The sequence below is a fragment of the Ostrea edulis genome, chromosome 4 (genome assembly GCF_947568905.1).
Source record: "Ostrea edulis chromosome 4, xbOstEdul1.1, whole genome shotgun sequence".
In the NCBI taxonomy this organism is placed as follows: domain Eukaryota; kingdom Metazoa; phylum Mollusca; class Bivalvia; order Ostreida; family Ostreidae; genus Ostrea; species Ostrea edulis.
This window is the reverse complement of record NC_079167.1, coordinates 78,767,443-78,785,620: the sequence shown is the minus strand read 5'-3', so window position 1 is coordinate 78,785,620 and position 18,178 is coordinate 78,767,443. Positions and strand designations below refer to the sequence as shown.

Below are 18,178 nucleotides of genomic sequence, written 5' to 3'. Positions count from 1 at the left end.
AGGGACCTGTGTTTGCCCACGTTTCTATTTTGTATTCTTTATAGAATATATGAGATTTATCACTGTTTGTTATCTTCATCTTTTCATTCGGCATGACAATATTAACCACCAAATGTTACCTCAGTACTCAACTAGGTTTAGGGTTTGTATAAACTTGATTTGTTTATTCTGTTTATAAAGTTAGTATAATATTAGCTTCTCTGTTTTTAAATATTAGAATGACATAAGAGTAAATTGGTATCTCGAAGCAACCAGCTAATGGCAGGTTGTGTTGGCAAATTATAACATGCGAAGAATCATAAAGTTTGCGAAATGTATACTTTAAACGAGACTGTTGAAATCCTGTAACATCAACTAATATCAAGAAATATTGAACCAGCATTGACGTATACTCAATAATAAAACCTGCACGAGTGTGCTCGAAAGCTGAAGATCCATCTTCCTCATAGACTATCGTGGGTTCAAATTTCTACGCTCTTTCTATTAGGAACTGCGCAGAAGTTCTGACATTGGCGCTATTGTGTCGTAAACCATTTAGTTATATGATATTGTGCTTTATATTTACTGCACCTGTTTGTTATACATGTATACTATGCTAGCAATAATATATGTGTGAGTGAGGAATCTTCGGATTTACCTGCAACGTTTGCGGGTTTATAAAAGGAAGAAACTAATTATTCTCCTCAGATAATGAACTGTTAGTTTATTTGTTATTGAATTAAATTTTAAAAACCTTGATATAAAAGGACAACTCCTATTAAACGTTTTCTTTACTAACAGATATGTACATATCATGTGTTATCTTCATCTTCCATTTAACAATGAAGCATGTATCTCTGTTGATGGACAATCTGTCCCTAAGGATACATGTCATTTGATACATGTTTTTTCGTAAAAATAACAATAACGAGACAATACTGGCTGACAGGTCGCCCAGTACCGAAAAGTGTCACTCTGTGAAGTCAATATTGGGCACAGGCTCTAACAGATTTGTTGGGGTTCCTCGGATTATCCTTCGAAATATGAAAGTTTTGTCGTATGTACAGTCATCAGATTGTCAGCTTTTGTACAGAAACGAAAATTCATGTACCCAAATTAAAGACTGTCATGCTCCTTTAAGAGGTCCTTTTGAAGATTCCTTTTTGAGTCTCATGTGCTTGATCTTGAAATGTTCTGTAAACAATTGTAAAACTTTTGATATTATGATCACTAGAAATTGAATTAGTAATGATTTCACCAGACGTCGTTTCTCTATCAACATTTTTGACTCGTAAATGTTTTAACACTGAGCGTAATATATGTGGCTTAATTAATCTATGTGGATGAAACTAAAGGTGCACTTAATAAAAGAATATAGGGGCACATATTTCAAATAAACAATGATAGTAACCAACTTCTTTACAATTATTTTAATTCCCGAAACCACTCCATCTTGTCGATGAGGGTTAGGATTCTGGAAAACATTTATTATGATACAAACAATCTAACATTAAGTACCCCTTTTCGTAGATAACGAGAAGATCACTGGACCAGGACTCTAGGTACTACATTTCCATATGGATGCAATGATTATGTACATGATGTAGGAAATCTGACTAGTCCACAAGGAAATAACATGAATTTGATGGGACTCTTTTCCAATTCGTAAGATGGTAACGCAGTTATAAACGATATACAAAAGACCAAGCATAATAATGTCACCCTTGATTCACCTTTACCTTACGTCAACAGACAATTATGTCCATATTGTTTCCACACAAAACTTTACTCTGTTCCATTGAGAGTATCACATACCTTAATTGAAGAACCCAAAGCTAGTCTGTACTTGGATTTTTCAACACCTGAATATAGACTGAATTATATGATCATGGATGTTGCCAATCACCTTAAGCTCAAATTTACAAACAAAGGAATAGATGCCGTCAATATAAACAACATTCTTCGTCATAAAAGAGTTCAGTCTTGTATTCAAACACATTTCAAGTTCATGTCTACACCCTATATTTTCTACAAATATACTTCCACTATTGCATCTAAACTTTTTAATTATGAACAAACTTTGCAGTACCTAGATATAGACCATCTTATACGATATCCAATTACGCAAAATGACTCATGTAAGTTAAATCGCAAATACTTTGTTGAGCAGGGCCCGGTTTTCCGAAAGCTGGTTAACTTTAACACAGTGTGAACTCGGTGTTAACTTCTGTGTTAAAGTTAACCATGTGATTAACTGTTTTTCAAAATGTGAGTTTCTGTTAACACTGTGTTAACTTTAATCCACCTCCAGTACCTGTGTTAAGTCTTAACACAGTGGTTAAAAATGGCCGCCAACTTCATTTTCTGTCCGCCTCAGACCAAAAACCACGAAAATTTCAAAGGCTCAGACATTCTGAGGTGTGTATTGATGCTGAACTATGACGGATGTGTTGTTTATGTTGTCATAAATAGATATATTTGTCAAATCTCATGACATTTTCCTAAGGGGAACAGCTAATGGAAAAAATACTGCAATTGGATGATAGTGTTACACTTTTCTGTCAGTGGTAATATCTTGCACGCATCTATAGATACTTTCGGCATAAACTTTCAAGGGGGGGGGGGGTAGGGGGTTGTTAATAAAACTCCTATTATATTCACTTATATAAAATCCTGCAACAGGACCCATGCTTAAGATGTAATTTTACCTATTTTTTGGCTTCCATATGTCAAAGTGCATGCAGGCCCTTAGGTCATGATAATCTCCATTGAAACACCAACTTTAAAAACACTATCGTCTGCACTGGCTTGACCTTTTAAAAATCCCTTGTATCATTTAAAACTGATTCAAATGAAGATTTGCATATATGAAACGTATATACATGTATTTTCTTTTTTTGAAGGCTATCTAATATGAACAGTATTCAATTCAGGCTGAGACAGGATAGTTGTTAACACAAACTTAGGAAGAAGATCTAGAGTTTTTCATTGTTGATATTCCAGATTAATCTCCTTTACTAGAAATGGAGTGGTGGATCAAGTGTTATGTTTAAAATAAAAAGAATATTGAAATAAATAAATGCATAAAAAGAACATAGATATAAAATGATATAGATATGTATGTGAACAGATATCATAAGGTAAATTAATTTATCATTTCCTTCATGAATATTTTTAACTGTGTTGGGGAAAATAAGACTTAAGAGTACATGTATATTAAAAAAAAGTTAGATATTCTTAGAAATTTAGAATTTTTTATAGGCTAGCATCGTCGTTAAACCCCTGACATCTCAAAGGAAAACAATGTTACCATCGGAGTCCCTCGGGGTTCTATATTGGGTCCTCTGTTTTTTATTCTGTTTGTAAATGACTACCCAACATGTCTCAAGCACTCTACAGTCAATATATATGCAGATGATACCACGTAAGATGTTTCTGATAAATCCTTAGATGTAATTGAAAAAATAAAATAAAGGATGATCTTATAAATTCTATGGAATGGATGCATAAGAACAAATCGACAATAAATTTAAAGAAAACACAATGTATTTTAATAGGAACGTCACAGAAATTATCGAAATGTAGAAACCTTTGTATTAATGTTGGTGAAATTTTTATAGAAAATGTCAAATGTGCCAAACTTTTAGGTGTTTACATCGATGAATGTCTTACGTGGTCTTATCACACAGATGCCTTATGTAAAAAACTTAGTCAGAAACTAGGTGTTTTAAGGAGATTGAGTACTTTTATGTCAAAGGAGGCACTACTCAAAATTTACAATACTATTGTTTTTCCTCATTTTAATTATTGTTGTACAGTATGGCAGGATACAAAGAACAAGACAAATATTGATAGGCTTTTTAAATTACAAAAGAGGGCAGCAAGAATCATTTTACATATCAAAGTACCTCATTCAGTGTCAACTTCTTGCATGCTATCAAATTTGAGATGGATGCATTTGATTGACTATTTTATTTATCGAAAAATTATTCTTATGTTTAAAGTTTTACATCATATGACTCCAGAGTATTTACATGTTTTTAGATTTGTGAATGAGGTAAACACAAGAAATACAAGACAGAGCTCTACAAATTTTATCTATGTTACAAGAGCCAAAACTGAATATTTTAGAAGATCTTTTATCATTTCAGCAGCAATTTTATGGAACTCGTTACCAGATTTTATAAGAAAATGTACAACTACCACATCTTTTAAATCAGCCTATCTAAAACATTATTTTGACACTCAATGATACTCGTGTGTTTATTGTCTCTTTTCATTTAGTTCTTATCTGTATGTATATAAATTTTGATATTTCCATGCTTTGTGATATATTATTTTCTCGATATGTATATATGTTATAGATAGGACCACAATGTAAACTAGTTTATACAACTAATTGTGCAATCCTGTATAAATAAAGAATATTATCATTATTATTATTTATTATTACTGATAAAGGATGAAACCAACCCACCCACCCACCCACCCACCCACCCCCCCCCCTTCACGCAACTTAGAATTTTAGGTTCAGCCTATACAGAACACTGAACTCATTTTAGGGTGGGGGTACAAATTATTTTCTTTTGGCTTGTCAAGTATTTTCAGACAATTGTGAAGTCAACTTGTCCACCTCCCTATAAACCCCACTTTGATAAACTATTCAATGAGCCTGCTTTCCACAACATACATTAAGCACCGTTGTTCTCATTGTAAAACTTATACGGTACCAATTTTGATGCACCAGATGCGCATTTCGACAAATAATGTCTCTTCTGTGATGCTCAATCGAAATGTTTGAAATCCGAAATAACTATGAAGTTTTAGAGCTAAATATAGCCAAAAACAGCGTGCCAAACAAGTGGAGCCAAATTCGTCCAAGGATAAGAGCTATGCATGAGGGAAATAATCCTTAATTTTGAAATGAATTTCTAAATTTTATAACAGCAATTAAATATACATCCGTATTTTCAAGCTAGTAACGAAGTACTTAGCTACTGGGCTGTAGAGACCCTCGGGGACTAACAGTCCACCAGCAGAGGCCTCGACCCAGGGGTCATAATGTAAAACTTATACGGTACCAATTTTGATGCACCAGATGCGCATTTCGACAAATAATGTCTCTTCAGTGATGCTCAACCGAAATGTTTGAAATCCGAAATAACTATGAAGTTTTAGAGCTAAATATAGCCAAAAACAGCGTGCCAAACAAGTGGAGCCAAATTCGTCCAAGGATAAGAGCTATGCATGAGGGAGATAATCCTTAATTTTGAAATGAATTTCTAAATTTTATAACAGCAATTAAATATACATACGTATGTTCAAGCTAGTAACGAAGTACTTAGCTACTGGACTATAGAAACCCTCGGGGACTAACAGTCCACCAGCAGAGGCCTCGACCCAGGGGTCATAATGTAAAACTTATACAGTACCAATTTTGATGCACCAGATGTGCATTTCGACAAATAATGTCTCTTCAGTGATGCTCAACCGAAATGTTTGAAATCCGAAATAACTATGAAGTTTTAGATTTAAACATAGCCAGAAACAGATCTAAATAAGCAATACACAGTTTTTGAATTTCTAAATAGGATGCAAGCTAAGTACATGCTCTTACAGTCACTATACCTTCCTCTAAAACTCCTTTGTTTTGCTTGGAAAGAGAATCTTGTAGCAATTCTTTAAAATATTAATTGATCATCAAAGAATGCATACACAATCAGCAATCCAATTTCTTGATAATCTCTTACTAAAACCCTTTTTTCTGACTTGTCAATTTGACTATTGTGATACTGAAATAAATTCAGATAATAGGTACACTGGGAACAAGATTACACTGGGAACCAGATGTTTTAACCCAAACACACTTTAGGTAAAGTGTCTCAAATTTGGAGATGAAATTTCTGGGCCTAGTAATTTAATATTTTTCATCTCAACATCACAATAAATTGAACTTTATCTCGACCTCTTAATGCATCTGCTTCACCAGTGATGAACAGTGCTATTAAATTGTGCACTTGTGAAATACATACCAGTAGGCTGTGAAATAATAGGAATTGTCATTTCAGAAGTGCGCTCAGGGTCTTTGCAAACATGTTTGGATTCAGGAAGACACACCTACGAATGTTCAATAACAGATATATTAAAATATATACAGTGTATATCAAAGTTGATAAAGTTTCATATCATTGCTTAAAGTAAGGCTTAGGGCAAAAACAAAATGTTTATTCTGCTTTCATGTTAAAACAAGCCTAAACTTTATGTTTCTTGTATTACGAAACAGTTCAACAACTTCAATTATTATAATAGTTTCACAAAGATTCACAAACCTGCGGTGATCTTAAAACTCTTTTCTTTCTAGTTGATGAACTCGGAGTTTTGGCTTTGAACCTGGGCCTACTTTCCCTGAAAACGGATATGATGTTATCGATTTCTTTTTTATATTTAATGATTTTCTCGACTTTCGCGAAACATTTAACACAAACTCCCTCCGAGTGTGGCGGCAACTCGATGATCTTCTGTATGGTATCCTTTTTCTCATCGGTCAGCCTAAGTTTCAGCTTCGAAAGCTTCTTCCATGTCGCAGTACCGTTTCGATCAACTTCTTTTATTAGAAATGAAAACTCGCACAGACAACAAATATTACATAAACTATATATCCTGCGTGGTGTGGACGGTGAGACTGGTATGGCCGTAGCCATTTTACTTGTTTATATATACGTTCGGAAGTCGTCGTTTCCGAGAATATACAATCGCACCGACGATTCTCAAGCCGATCGCTGATTGGTCAATGCAAAAGTTCAATCTGAGATGATCTCTTATGGAGAGTTGTTAGATCCTTGTGTAGCGATAGTAGATGAGCGGATCAAAGGATCTAATCTTAATTAGATTGCTCTAGATACCTGATGTACTTCCTTCCTGACCTAAGCAAATAAGTAACCACATGGCTGTTTACTCGAATTCTTATTTTGTCCATGGCAGCTTGGTTTATCCCCCCTCCAGTGAAGACGTGGCAGTATCTGAGACCAAATCAATATTGTTGATGGTAGTAATGCTGTTCAACGCACCCTTTAGCATGAAACGCAAGTCAGCTGAGTTCGCCCCTTTGTCCATTGGGATGTCGTTGCCCCCACAATGTATAAATAGCATGTGAGGGACATCTTCTACCTTCGGTAGTGTCCTAACTTTAGGGTAAATTTCTTCCAGTCTCATGTTCCCTTTGCCTTGCCAAAATATGGTAGCATTATGGCGGGCTAACTCTAGGTTGACACCAAATGGAGATTTTCTAGCATAGCAAAAAGCATGCTTAATCATGGACGACGACCCAATGATCCAAATTCTTTTTGGACCTACAATTAGAATATGTTTTAATTTTTTAATCAGTATACTTTAGTCCCCCCCCCTCCTGAGCGATATTTCCACCGGCCCTTACTAGCAATATCTTGTTCGCTAGTTCTCATGACCTAAGCAGAGGAAGCTGCCTCGGTGCGGAAGGAATGGGTTTTGTATCCTCGGGTGTCTAACCCTAAATTACTTATACCCATATTAAAAACAGACGCTACTTTGTACCTAGTCATTGGTCTGCCCGAGAGGTGACAAAAAATGGTTGTGGGAGTTTGGATCTTAATTGCATGAATGATCGCATAGTGCGCACTTGGCACATAGACTGAAGCGTAGAAGATAGCGTTATAGTTACCCCCTTTCCAATTTGGTCAGTTTTTGAGTGTCTAAGGAAAATGGGGACTGTAATATTGTGTTCTAGGTAGGTTACGTCCCTAACTTGAATAGCATGGCCAGTGTCATGCACTGAATTTTGAACCAGTTCTCCCATTCTGAAATACCCGAAGAAAGCGGTTGTGAATATGACCAAGAATAGCGCAGATTCATATGGGGATTTCCAAATTGTAGGCAGCAAGCGAAGTATACTCGACAAGACATCCAATGTAAGTGGTTTCCTGTCGTCAGCGCACGGGTTTTTACGGGTCAATCCGACCAGGATTTTTCTGAGTAAAAACGATTGAGTTGAATCATGGACATTGTGTAGCTTCAAAAATATGATAACCCAGATATGTAAGATTTAATTGTGTTGCTTATATGATAGGTACGACACGAATTTTACTAATTCATGAGAATGAGGAGGCCACTTTTCTTCGTGGTAGTAAGCCTTGCAAAAGGTGTTAAAAACATTCAGTGCCGTGTCATACAACTTCCTAGTATTGTCGGAAATGGAGTAACTCAAGAGCTCTTGAGATCTACGTTGTAGATCAATTGCAGAAAAAGACTGGGGAATTGCTATTTATTGTTCCTATGAGTCCGGAAAGCTGGCCGGAAACGTGACCATTGCTGTCGAAAAAGAGAATCAGCTTTAACATTATGCCGGCCTGTGATATGGGACGCCTTAAACTGAATGTTGTACACCAACCCTTGCAGAACTAACTTCCTCAGCAAATGCATGACCCTTTTGATTTGGATGTTTTGGAATTGAGAATGGACACAACGGCTAGATTATCCGTAGAGAGGATTACTCGCCTGTCAGCTAGTTGCTTGCCCCAAATATCGAAAGCCATAGTTATTGGTACTAACTCCAGAAAAGTTTCTTTACATTGGCTTCCTATTGACAGGCGCAGTCAATACAAAATTACCCTCTACGCATACAAGGTGATTCAGAAGATGGCACCAAAATACTTGGAGAAGGTGATCACTGTTTACAAACCGAATCGTTCCCTAAGATCTGAAACTTCACTGACATTAGACAGACCTAGATGTCGAACCTCCACATATGGAAACAGGCGCTTGGATGTGGCAACAGCTACACTCTGGAACTCTCTGCCTGATACCCTCCGCCGTTGTCAGAATTTGAACACTTTAAAAAAAAAAAACATTTAAAAACACATCTTTTTAGACTTGCATGTTATTAGTATTATAGGTGGTTAAATCTTGATGTTTTCTTTACCATCATTTTTACACGACTTTTTCAAGTGTATAATTGTATATTTATTTCAACTATTGTATTTTATAGCATTTGATTGCACGGCGTGGAACTGTTTTCATGGATATCATGTTTTAGATTTTAGTAATTTTACTTCACATTATTGATGTTTTTCTAGCAATGTTTTGATATTATCTGTCTTAATGCTATTATGATTTCCTTTTACTACGTTTATAACATACTGTATCATTTTTATTGTGTGCAGCGCTTTAGAGTGGTTATTTATAGTCATGTAGGGCGCCATATAAATAAATATTATTATTATTATTAAAAGTAATATCCTTAATCATTTCTTACCCTTCCCGCTGAGCTGGCCAGCGCATGAATGTCCATTGCTGGCCTAAAATAGCACCACAACCTAATTGCACACTTCCTGCACTATCAGTAAACAACTAAATCAAAATCATTTGTCCAATCTACTGTTCTGTATGATGTTACTCTATTAAAGCACTCTAAAAACATTACCCAAATTTCACTGTCTACCCTCATTTCTAAACCGACCCTACGCTTGTGATGTGGTCTTGACAGTCTCCAAAGTAGCATCATATAGCCTTCTAACAAAAGTCCTACCAGATGGAATAGCCCTAATACAAAAATTCAACAAAGCTCTTTTATCTATATGATCATTGACACTATTTCCAGGGGGATGGGATAAATGGTGATTTAATCTATAACAACCCCCTACTTTGGAACCATGCCCACTGGGGATAACCTAAGGTTCTGCAGAGGGGGTGGTCAAATGGACCTGCAACTCTGCCCAATGAAATCTCCTTGACTAATTGAATCGCTTGATGATTTAAACCAGCCATGGATTTAAGATTTTTACAATCAGTGGCAACACGTGGTCCTTGATAACAAAGCTTAAACCCATAAGTAAAACTTTGCAACAATTCTAAAGCCACCGAACTGAGTAACTCTTGGTCAACAACAGCAAATGTAAGGGAGGGGTTAGCCTCCTTCTTCAACCTAAATTGAACATCATAATCGCGCCATCCTAAGGTCTTAAATCTACCCCCCCCCCCCCCATCCAGCCTAATGATATGGATATATTTAAATAGTTGGACATTACTCTCAGGATGTGCTGAAGCATATATTGACGCATAGATTAGGAAAGCCTCAGTCCACACCTGTATATCGGTTATGACCTTGGCTTTGGACTTAAAGGCCAAAGTAAGGCTACCGTCTTTCATGGAAAAATATTTAGTGTCATCGTTGGTATCAAACCCCTCAGAATTTTCAACCAACAACCCCAAATTGATATATTCCCCATTTACAATTTTGTATTTCAATCTATTTGTCACCATGTGCCCCAAATCATTGTCATAACTCTGCGTTTGAACAAGAAAGTTACTAGAAAATATCTCAGGTTCTGTACCTGTACTCGGCTCATCCGCAGGCATGCTTGGCAGGAGGGGCTCTATGGGCATGCATTGAGACTGCCTGGATATGATGTCCGCTACGGCTTGCGACACCTGAGACAATTGCTCGTTGATAAACGGCGTTGATTGGATCTGGGGCCCATTTTTGATGGTTATCTTGCTAGTTGACTTGGGGCAGGAACTAAGGTAGCGTTGTCCGACCCGCCAGTACCCTTAGGGCGCCTCCTCAACTTAACTGCGGGCGTGGGTTGTTGGCTCTTCCCCTTTGGCATTGTCAATATTGCTCGTTGAGTAATGCAAATACAAAAACAAGAAACTAATGAAATTAATAAATACCCTATATATCGCAGGATTGGAAAATTGGAAGTTGAAGATTTGAGCCACGTGTAGACGCCAAAAAATGAAAAGTTAAATCCAAGTGAAAGCTGCAAATTATGTGGCCATTGGAGAGTTTGATGTTACGATTACCTTTTAAGAAATGCTATCACATCGCACGAGAAAATTGTAAAGAAAATCTTTTAAACAAATGATAGAATGTTATAAATTTTCAGAGGAGATACCTCAAACACGTCTTACCTTGAATTTGTTTGCAGACGACTGACGACTTTGCGTATGACGTCACATTGTTTTCTGTGTTCGGCTAATATCCCGCAAATCGTGACGTGGATGACTCTAAGAACCCGGGGTAGTGGCCTTGGGATGCCGGAAAATAGCACAGCAATAAAAAATGAAAGGCTCCGTATCACTTTGATAAATAGATTCACCCTCTAGGGGTAAAATCACATTATACTGCACAAATGTGTAAAATGTCATTACCTGCACTTGTCACCGAGAACGCATTTTAAAGTAGATATATCAGCCAATTTACGCTGCACAAAATTCAGTGGCCACGCCGTCTGGAAGAATGCTCCAGAGAGGAAGTAATGTGTAATGCCAAGATATATTAGACAATTGCAGAATTAGATTTCCCAGAATGGTATAAGAAGAACCTTCCCTTTTCAGTAAAAAGTAGCAATGATACAGTTACGGAGGTAAATGCGCATATCCAAGACAAGCTAGGATATGCGATAATATTTGTATGTATAGCTTTGATCCATTATAGTGGCCCCACCCTACTCCCGGAGAATATGATTTTAAGAAAATTTAATCTGCACTATATCAGGAAGCTTTCATGTGAATGTAAACTTTTTCGGTCCAGTGGTTCTTGAGAAAAACATCTTTAAAGATTTTCCATATGTATTCCCATGTAAATATTTCATCCTCTATTGTGGCCCATCCTACCCCCGAGGGCCATGGTTTTAATAAACTTTAATTTGCATAATGTCAGAAAGCTGTCATGTAAATATAAACTTTTCTGGTGCAGTTGTTCTTGAGAAGATTTTAAAAGATTTTCCCTATATATTTGTATGTTAAACTTTGATCCCCTATTATGGCCCCATCCTATCCCTGGGTGTCATGATTTTGAACTTGCATTTCCACTATATCAGGAAGCTTTCGTGTAAATTGCAGCTTTTCTGGCCAAGTGGTTCTTGAGAAGAATATTCTTAAATGACCCCGCCCTATTTTCTGCATTTTGTGGTCATCTCCCATTTTGGGAATGGAGCTTCATTTGAACAAACGAATTCCCTTCACCCAAGAATGATCTGTACCAGGTTTGCATAAAATTGGCCCATGAGTTCTGCAGAAGATGATTTTCCTATATATCAGCATGTAAAACTTTGATCCCCTATTGCAGCCACCACCCTATCCCTGGGTACCATGATGTGAACAACCTTAAACCTACTTTATTACAGGATATCCACTCTTATGGTCCAGTGTTCTTGAGAAGAAGACTTATAAAGATTTTCCCTATATATTTGCATGTAAAAATGTGATCCCCTATTGTGGCCTTACCCTACTCCCGGAGATCATGATTTTGAAAACTTGATTTTCCATTATGTCGGGAAGCTTTCATGTAAATTGCAGTTCTTCTGACCCAATGATTCTTCAGAAGAACTTTTTAAAGAATCCACCCTATTTTCACCTTTTTGTGATTATCTCCCCTTCGAAGTTGGCATGGTCCTTCATTTAAAAGCAGAACTTTACCAATGGATGATTTCTACGAAGTTTGATGGAAATTGGTTCAGTGGTTCTGGAGAAATCGAAATTATGAAAAGTTTACAGACAGACGGACGGAAGGACAGACAGACGGTCAGTTAGACGGACAAACGACGGACAACGGGTCAGCTCAGGTGAGTTAAAAACAAATTAACATATATTCAAACGTTTCCGTCTTTCCAAAATTTGTATAAACGTTTAAAAATTTCTTTTCCGATCATATATTTTAATTCTGCAGAGAGTTAACGTTGGAAAACTTTAAACTTCATCATGTTCATCATAAGAAATATGGCAACTGTTGATCACCTTATTTTTTTTTACAAATAAAACTTCCTTGTTGTTTTAAGAATTTGAATATGCAGACACTTATCGTTTTGGTATCAATGATACTGACTTTGTGTTATGGCTACCGTAAGTAAACAATGTATTGTTTATATCTATCGCACTATTAACTTTCTCGTTCGTAATACGGTCTAGTGAAGTGTTGTTACTAATATTGATACACCGTACCAAGAACCAAACCGAAACAAGGTAGGTTCCCGTTTTGTACAGTTCAGTGCACCACCTATTCCAAATTAGCTTTCTACACACAATGTAATGAAGCTAAATGAATTTTAACTAGTATTCATTTACCGTCGTACATCAAAGTGTAGTTTATATTGTATAAATTTGCAACATGATTATTATGTTTCACTCAAATTGGAAAATATGAATGCATTTCACATCATTTTTTTACTGCATCACTGGAATAACCCTATAAAGTTTACATGTACATTTCAATTTTTTGATTAATTATGACGATGCAGCCACCATTACTTGTTCTGATTAAAATTATGTTTATAAGTGAAAAGGTGATTATTTCCACACTCATATAGCAATAGAATAGGTTTCTTCATTTACAGAAATCGTATCTCAGAATAAGAAGACAGAGCAGGCTATGGAGGTACCCGGCTGCCAAAACGTTGGAACATGTCAGCAGTATCAATCCAGCCGTGCAGTGGATGGAGACATTAACACATGTACAAGGACAACACCTATTGGAACTACAACTCCAGATGAATGGACATGGTGGTATGTTGACCTTGAGAAAGTACTCAGCATCTTCAGCATCAGAATACAGTTCAAGGACTATGGAGAACAATATGGTAATGATGATCAATAAAACTCAGTTTAAGGATTATGAATGATATAGTTACACTGAGATTTATCAGTACCTTTTCAGGAGCTGAAATTCAGTCTCATTCCCACTGAAAGAAGCTTTAATTTTTTTTAGTTAAAGATATTTCTTTGTACCTTTGTATGGTATCTTTCCTGGATAATACCAGGAGCATGGCCCTATTGTCTATAAACCAGTACTACATAAAACACTTTCAAAACGTCGACAACTTTTCCGTAAATCCAAGTTTCCTCCATTATGAAAGGCGATGATAACGAACAGTAATTATCCTTTTATGGAAATATATTTTATAATGAAGATTCTTTCATGATTTTCACTTACTGCACGATTTCAGAGTTATTAGGTTATAATTTTATGTTATTTCATACAGACAAAATATGTTTTCTTTGAAACTGTGCACTTCACTTTTAGAGTATAATCACCTGAACTAGAAATGTTGTATACTCCTTTTTCTAGGTTTTGTTAAAAAAAACCAACATATTTTCGTTTTTTATATATTGTTTTTGTTATGCCTTACACTATCTAGTGTGGAGGTATTTAATTACTTCATTATGTTTTGTTTATATCTTATAGCGCTAGCCATTTGTTTACATAACATTGCTCCTCGCGAGCAATATCGTATTATTATGTAATGGTCAAAATGTATTGCTCCTCGCGAGCAATGCCCAATAACTATATACAGGAGTAGTAATAGTAGTAGTAGTGAACAGTTTGTAAGGAATTTCTACTGCTTCGCTAGAGAGCCACGTGTAGCATTTCTAGTGATATGGTAGTATTTCTCTAAGCAACGGTGAGCGTGTTCAGATCACTGTACGTTACGATATTATTATAGTACGCCTATTAGGTTAAACAGCCTGAACTTCTTTTATCTATCTGACAATTATCAAAATATAAAAACAATTCATTTCATTTTTGCATGCATGCATACATTGCAGGTGTAAAATCCTAACTCGTACAGATAAATTGATTCATGTTCAAACTTTACAAAAAGTCATCGCAACATGATCAATCGAATGTACATGTAAGTTTATTATGCAAGAGCTTTGCGTTTTCTTTTATCATAAAAATGTATGAAGTCGTTATACAGGTTTATTTAATCACAGCACAGTGCATGCTAAGCGTACCGACAATTCGGAATTACATGTGCATCTCCACTAATGCAGATATGTAGCTCTCTTGGAAAATAGTTCGTCCTACCAGAGAGCTACAGAGCCCTTATAAGAATCTTCGATTTACAGCGCAGGTCGCTGTATTCTTGCATCATATCAAAACATCGTAGCAAATTTCCCCAGTATATTTTTGTTCAAACATTTATCAAATCCCCATGTGAACCGAAAACTCCCAACTTCAAAGATTTCGTTTTTAAAGATAGCCATGTTACGTAGCAGTCAATTCGAACCCCGTTGATTTTATATCTATTTATTATATCAATATAAAGTACGTATTCGGTCTTCATTTATAATAAACACGAATATTGGACGTAAATATTGAAAAGCAATCCTAGTGCGTTATGAAAGTCCTCACTCTGGTCCACGTGCCCGATTAATCTTTTCAATACTGACATATAAAAACAGAACTTAGCAGGGATGGAACTGCAACTATTTCATCTAAAATATCCAACTAACAAGAGGCCCACGACAAAGTATTAAAGAAGATTTATGCTATCAATAACATTCAAAAATAGTTTACACATAAACATTATATATACCAAGTTTGGCCCCGCCTTGGAGTCAGTACGTCTACCCCGGAGATCATAAAAATTACAATTTCGGTAGAGGCCTAGATCTATCCATTTAGTTTTTTCTTACAGATTAAAGGTGAAGATAACGAACAGTTTTCAATCTCATAACTCCTATAAGCAATACAAAATAGATAGTTGTGCAAACACGGACCCCTTGACACACCAGAGGTGGGATCAGGTCCCTAGGAGGAATAACCATCCCTTGTCGACCGGTCACACCCGTCGTGAGTCCTGTGAAGTTATAAGGAAGATGTTTTAACTTTGATCAATTTTTACTCCATCCTTAAGGCTCCGGGGGTGCAGAATTAATTGAATATTGTTTAACGTCCCTCTCAAGAATGTTTCACTCATATGGAGACGTCACCACTGCCGGTGAGGGGCTGCAAAATTTAGGCCTGTGTTCGGCGCTTATGGGCTTTCAGCAGGAGGGATCTTTATCGTGCCACAGCTGCTGTTTTTGCGGTCTCATCCGAAGGACCGCCCCATTTAGTCGCTTTCTACGACAAGCAAGGGGTAGTGAGGACCTATTCTAACCCGGATCCTCATGGGAGCGGGTGAGCAGGAGGAATATATGGCGAAATTAAATCACATAGACTTTACTGTTCCAGAAACAGTACGTGTATGCAAATGAACCGGGACAACTCGGTACTCTTTGGACAACTAACATTTCTGTACAATGCATCGGTTCATCACTTATTCATGTATGTACAGATATGTCACAAAAAGGTTTCCGTATATTACGCTTGCGTCAAAGTCAGTCGTTGACTGTAAAAGTCATTCCTTCTCGCAAAAGTCCAGTAGTAGTAGTAGTAGTAGTAGTAGTAGTAGGCAGTAGAGTAAAGTAGTGAACATAAGAAAGGGGATATGTGTTGAATTGTGGATTACTTTACATACGATTCTAGAATGTTTGTGGTGAACTTTAATGATGTGTAAATAGTGTAAATAAACTTGTAAACGAACTTCACTGCACTCTATCCAGAGGACTTAGAGAAATGGTCATCTCTCTTTGATCGTTATGGCGACGGTACACTAGTTTGATTACAGTCATTGATACAGTGTGACGTAGTGTTGCCGTCTCAAATGCTGTCAAAATTAGTTCATGCTGTCACAATTGTATAATCTGATACACATCTAAAAGCAATATATATTTCCCCCAATTTTCATTAAATTGTTTATTAAATGTTCCCAGCTCGTTTCTAAATATAGGCTGTTAAATCAATGAGGTAGTTGAAAGCTTTTCCATCCATCATTATCTTCATCTTCTCATAAATTGATAATTTCAGTGATGAGACAAAGAAGCCGTTTTGCTGGTTTTTCACTCTATGTGTCGAACACAACTATAAAGGAGAATGGGTATCTATGTTACAAGAACGGACAGGAGTTACCGACCTTGGATTTCAGTACAACATGTGTTAAACATGGACGCTACGTTATATTTTACAATGAAAGACTTGACGGAAGAACTTATCCTACCGGGTATGAAGCAGACCTAGTTTACACTGAATTATGTGAAGTAACTGTCACAGGTAATATTGTGCTACATCATTTTATTGATTGATTAATTGATTGGATTGATTGAAAATTGTTTAACGTCCCGCTCGATAATTTTTCACTCATATGGAGTGTCACAATTGTCCGTGAAGGGCTGCAGAATTTAGATTTATACTCGGTGCGTGCAGCCTTCGAGCAGGGAGGGATCTTTGTCGTGGCACACCTGCTGTGAGCCTCGGTTTTTGCGATCTCATTCGAAGGACCACCTCATTCAGTTGCCTCTTACGACAAGCAAGGGGTACTGGGGACCTATTCTAACCCTGATCTCCACGATATGCTACATTATTCTACAGTTAAAATCCATTTAATATGTGTAAATAAAATGCCATATCTTCTCTGTATCATATATATATATATATATATATATATATATATATATATATATATAGGTTGTAAAGAATTCCGTTTGTATGGATATAACTGTGATCTACCCTGCCCAAACAACTGTCAGGAATTGAGATGTGACATTGTCAACGGAATGTGTTTGGGTTGTACTGCAGGATGGATGGGGGAGTTTTGTAACACATGTAAGATTACGTATGCTACATCATTGATATACTATTGATACTTCAGAGTATATATATTCTATATGATATAAAATATGACAAGGTACAACTTATCAAAGGAATGAAATGTTTCGTAGCCTGTCCAGCTGGATATTACGGTTTACAGTGTAGATCTACGTGTACTGGACACTGCAGAGACAACCTGTCCTGTAATCACACCACTGGACAATGTGACTATGGATGTGGTAATGGATGGACAGGAACACATTGTAACAGACGTAAGTCATTTGTCATTATTATAAATTTATAATTATGAGAAAAAAACAAATGATTTGTAAAGTAGCCTGGGATGTGAAACGAAAACGAAATGCTTGTTGAAGATATTAAATATTCCGAGACAATCGTACTTTACCAGAGTGTCCTGCAGAATCATACGGTCCAGATTGTGTGTATAACTGTAGTGGACAGTGTCTGAGTTACCTCCCCTGTAACAGAACAACAGGAATATGTGATGGAGGCTGTAATCCAGGATATACCGGGGAACTCTGTGACAAAGGTGAGATGTTCCATAAACATTTCTGTATAGGCGGAATATCTGTTATTTCTAGGTTTGATAAAGTAAAATTCATACTTGTATGTGAGTTTTGTTTGTCCACTAGGGCTCGTTCTATTATACTATTAATCCTTCAGTTAAAATGATTGCACCTACCACGATAATTAAAGATTTCATTTCGAAAGCATGTTTGTTCGTTTAAATTC

General features: G+C 36.5%; 2 protein-coding genes and 1 pseudogene across 2 annotated transcripts in view; 1 reads left to right on the top strand and 2 right to left on the bottom strand.

Moving 5' to 3' along the window:
• Positions 1 to 5,528: 5,528 nt before the first annotated feature.
• Positions 5,529 to 6,735, bottom strand: LOC125655087 (uncharacterized). The gene is made up of 3 exons (XM_056163885.1): positions 6,309 to 6,735; positions 6,012 to 6,096; positions 5,529 to 5,658 (listed from the first exon to the last, which is right to left on the bottom strand). Exons 1-3 carry the CDS (start codon positions 6,678 to 6,680, stop codon positions 5,579 to 5,581), a joined length of 537 nt encoding a protein of 178 aa, XP_056019860.1. The 5' UTR covers positions 6,681 to 6,735; the 3' UTR covers positions 5,529 to 5,578.
• A 167-nt stretch (positions 6,736 to 6,902) lies between these two features.
• LOC125677850 (uncharacterized) lies at positions 6,903 to 9,301 on the bottom strand (annotated as a pseudogene).
• A 3,465-nt stretch (positions 9,302 to 12,766) lies between these two features.
• Positions 12,767 to 18,178, top strand: part of LOC125663561 (receptor-type tyrosine-protein phosphatase alpha-like) — a 90,362-nt gene continuing 84,950 nt past the window's right edge. Inside the window, exons 1-6 of the mRNA XM_056163851.1 lie at positions 12,767 to 12,855; positions 13,347 to 13,589; positions 16,646 to 16,888; positions 17,303 to 17,440; positions 17,557 to 17,697; positions 17,835 to 17,975. Of these exons, the coding sequence (XP_056019826.1) occupies positions 12,801 to 12,855; positions 13,347 to 13,589; positions 16,646 to 16,888; positions 17,303 to 17,440; positions 17,557 to 17,697; positions 17,835 to 17,975 (961 nt within the window). The 5' untranslated portion in view covers positions 12,767 to 12,800. The remainder of the gene's footprint in view (positions 12,856 to 13,346; positions 13,590 to 16,645; positions 16,889 to 17,302; positions 17,441 to 17,556; positions 17,698 to 17,834; positions 17,976 to 18,178) is intronic.

What these genes read in the sequence shown, in the direction of transcription:
- LOC125655087 (XM_056163885.1), bottom strand. Translation starts at nt 6,680, where the DNA reads ATGGCTACGGCCATACCAGTCTCACCGTCCACACCACGCAGGATATAT. An exon ending in GAGTTTTAAGATCACCGCAG is followed by an intron (nt 6,097 to 6,308) that starts GTTTGTGAATCT and finishes GAACATTCGTAG; the next exon opens with GTGTGTCTTCCTGAATCCAA. An exon ending in TATTATTTCACAGCCTACTG is followed by an intron (nt 5,659 to 6,011) that starts GTATGTATTTCA and finishes AATATTTTAAAG; the next exon opens with AATTGCTACAAGATTCTCTT.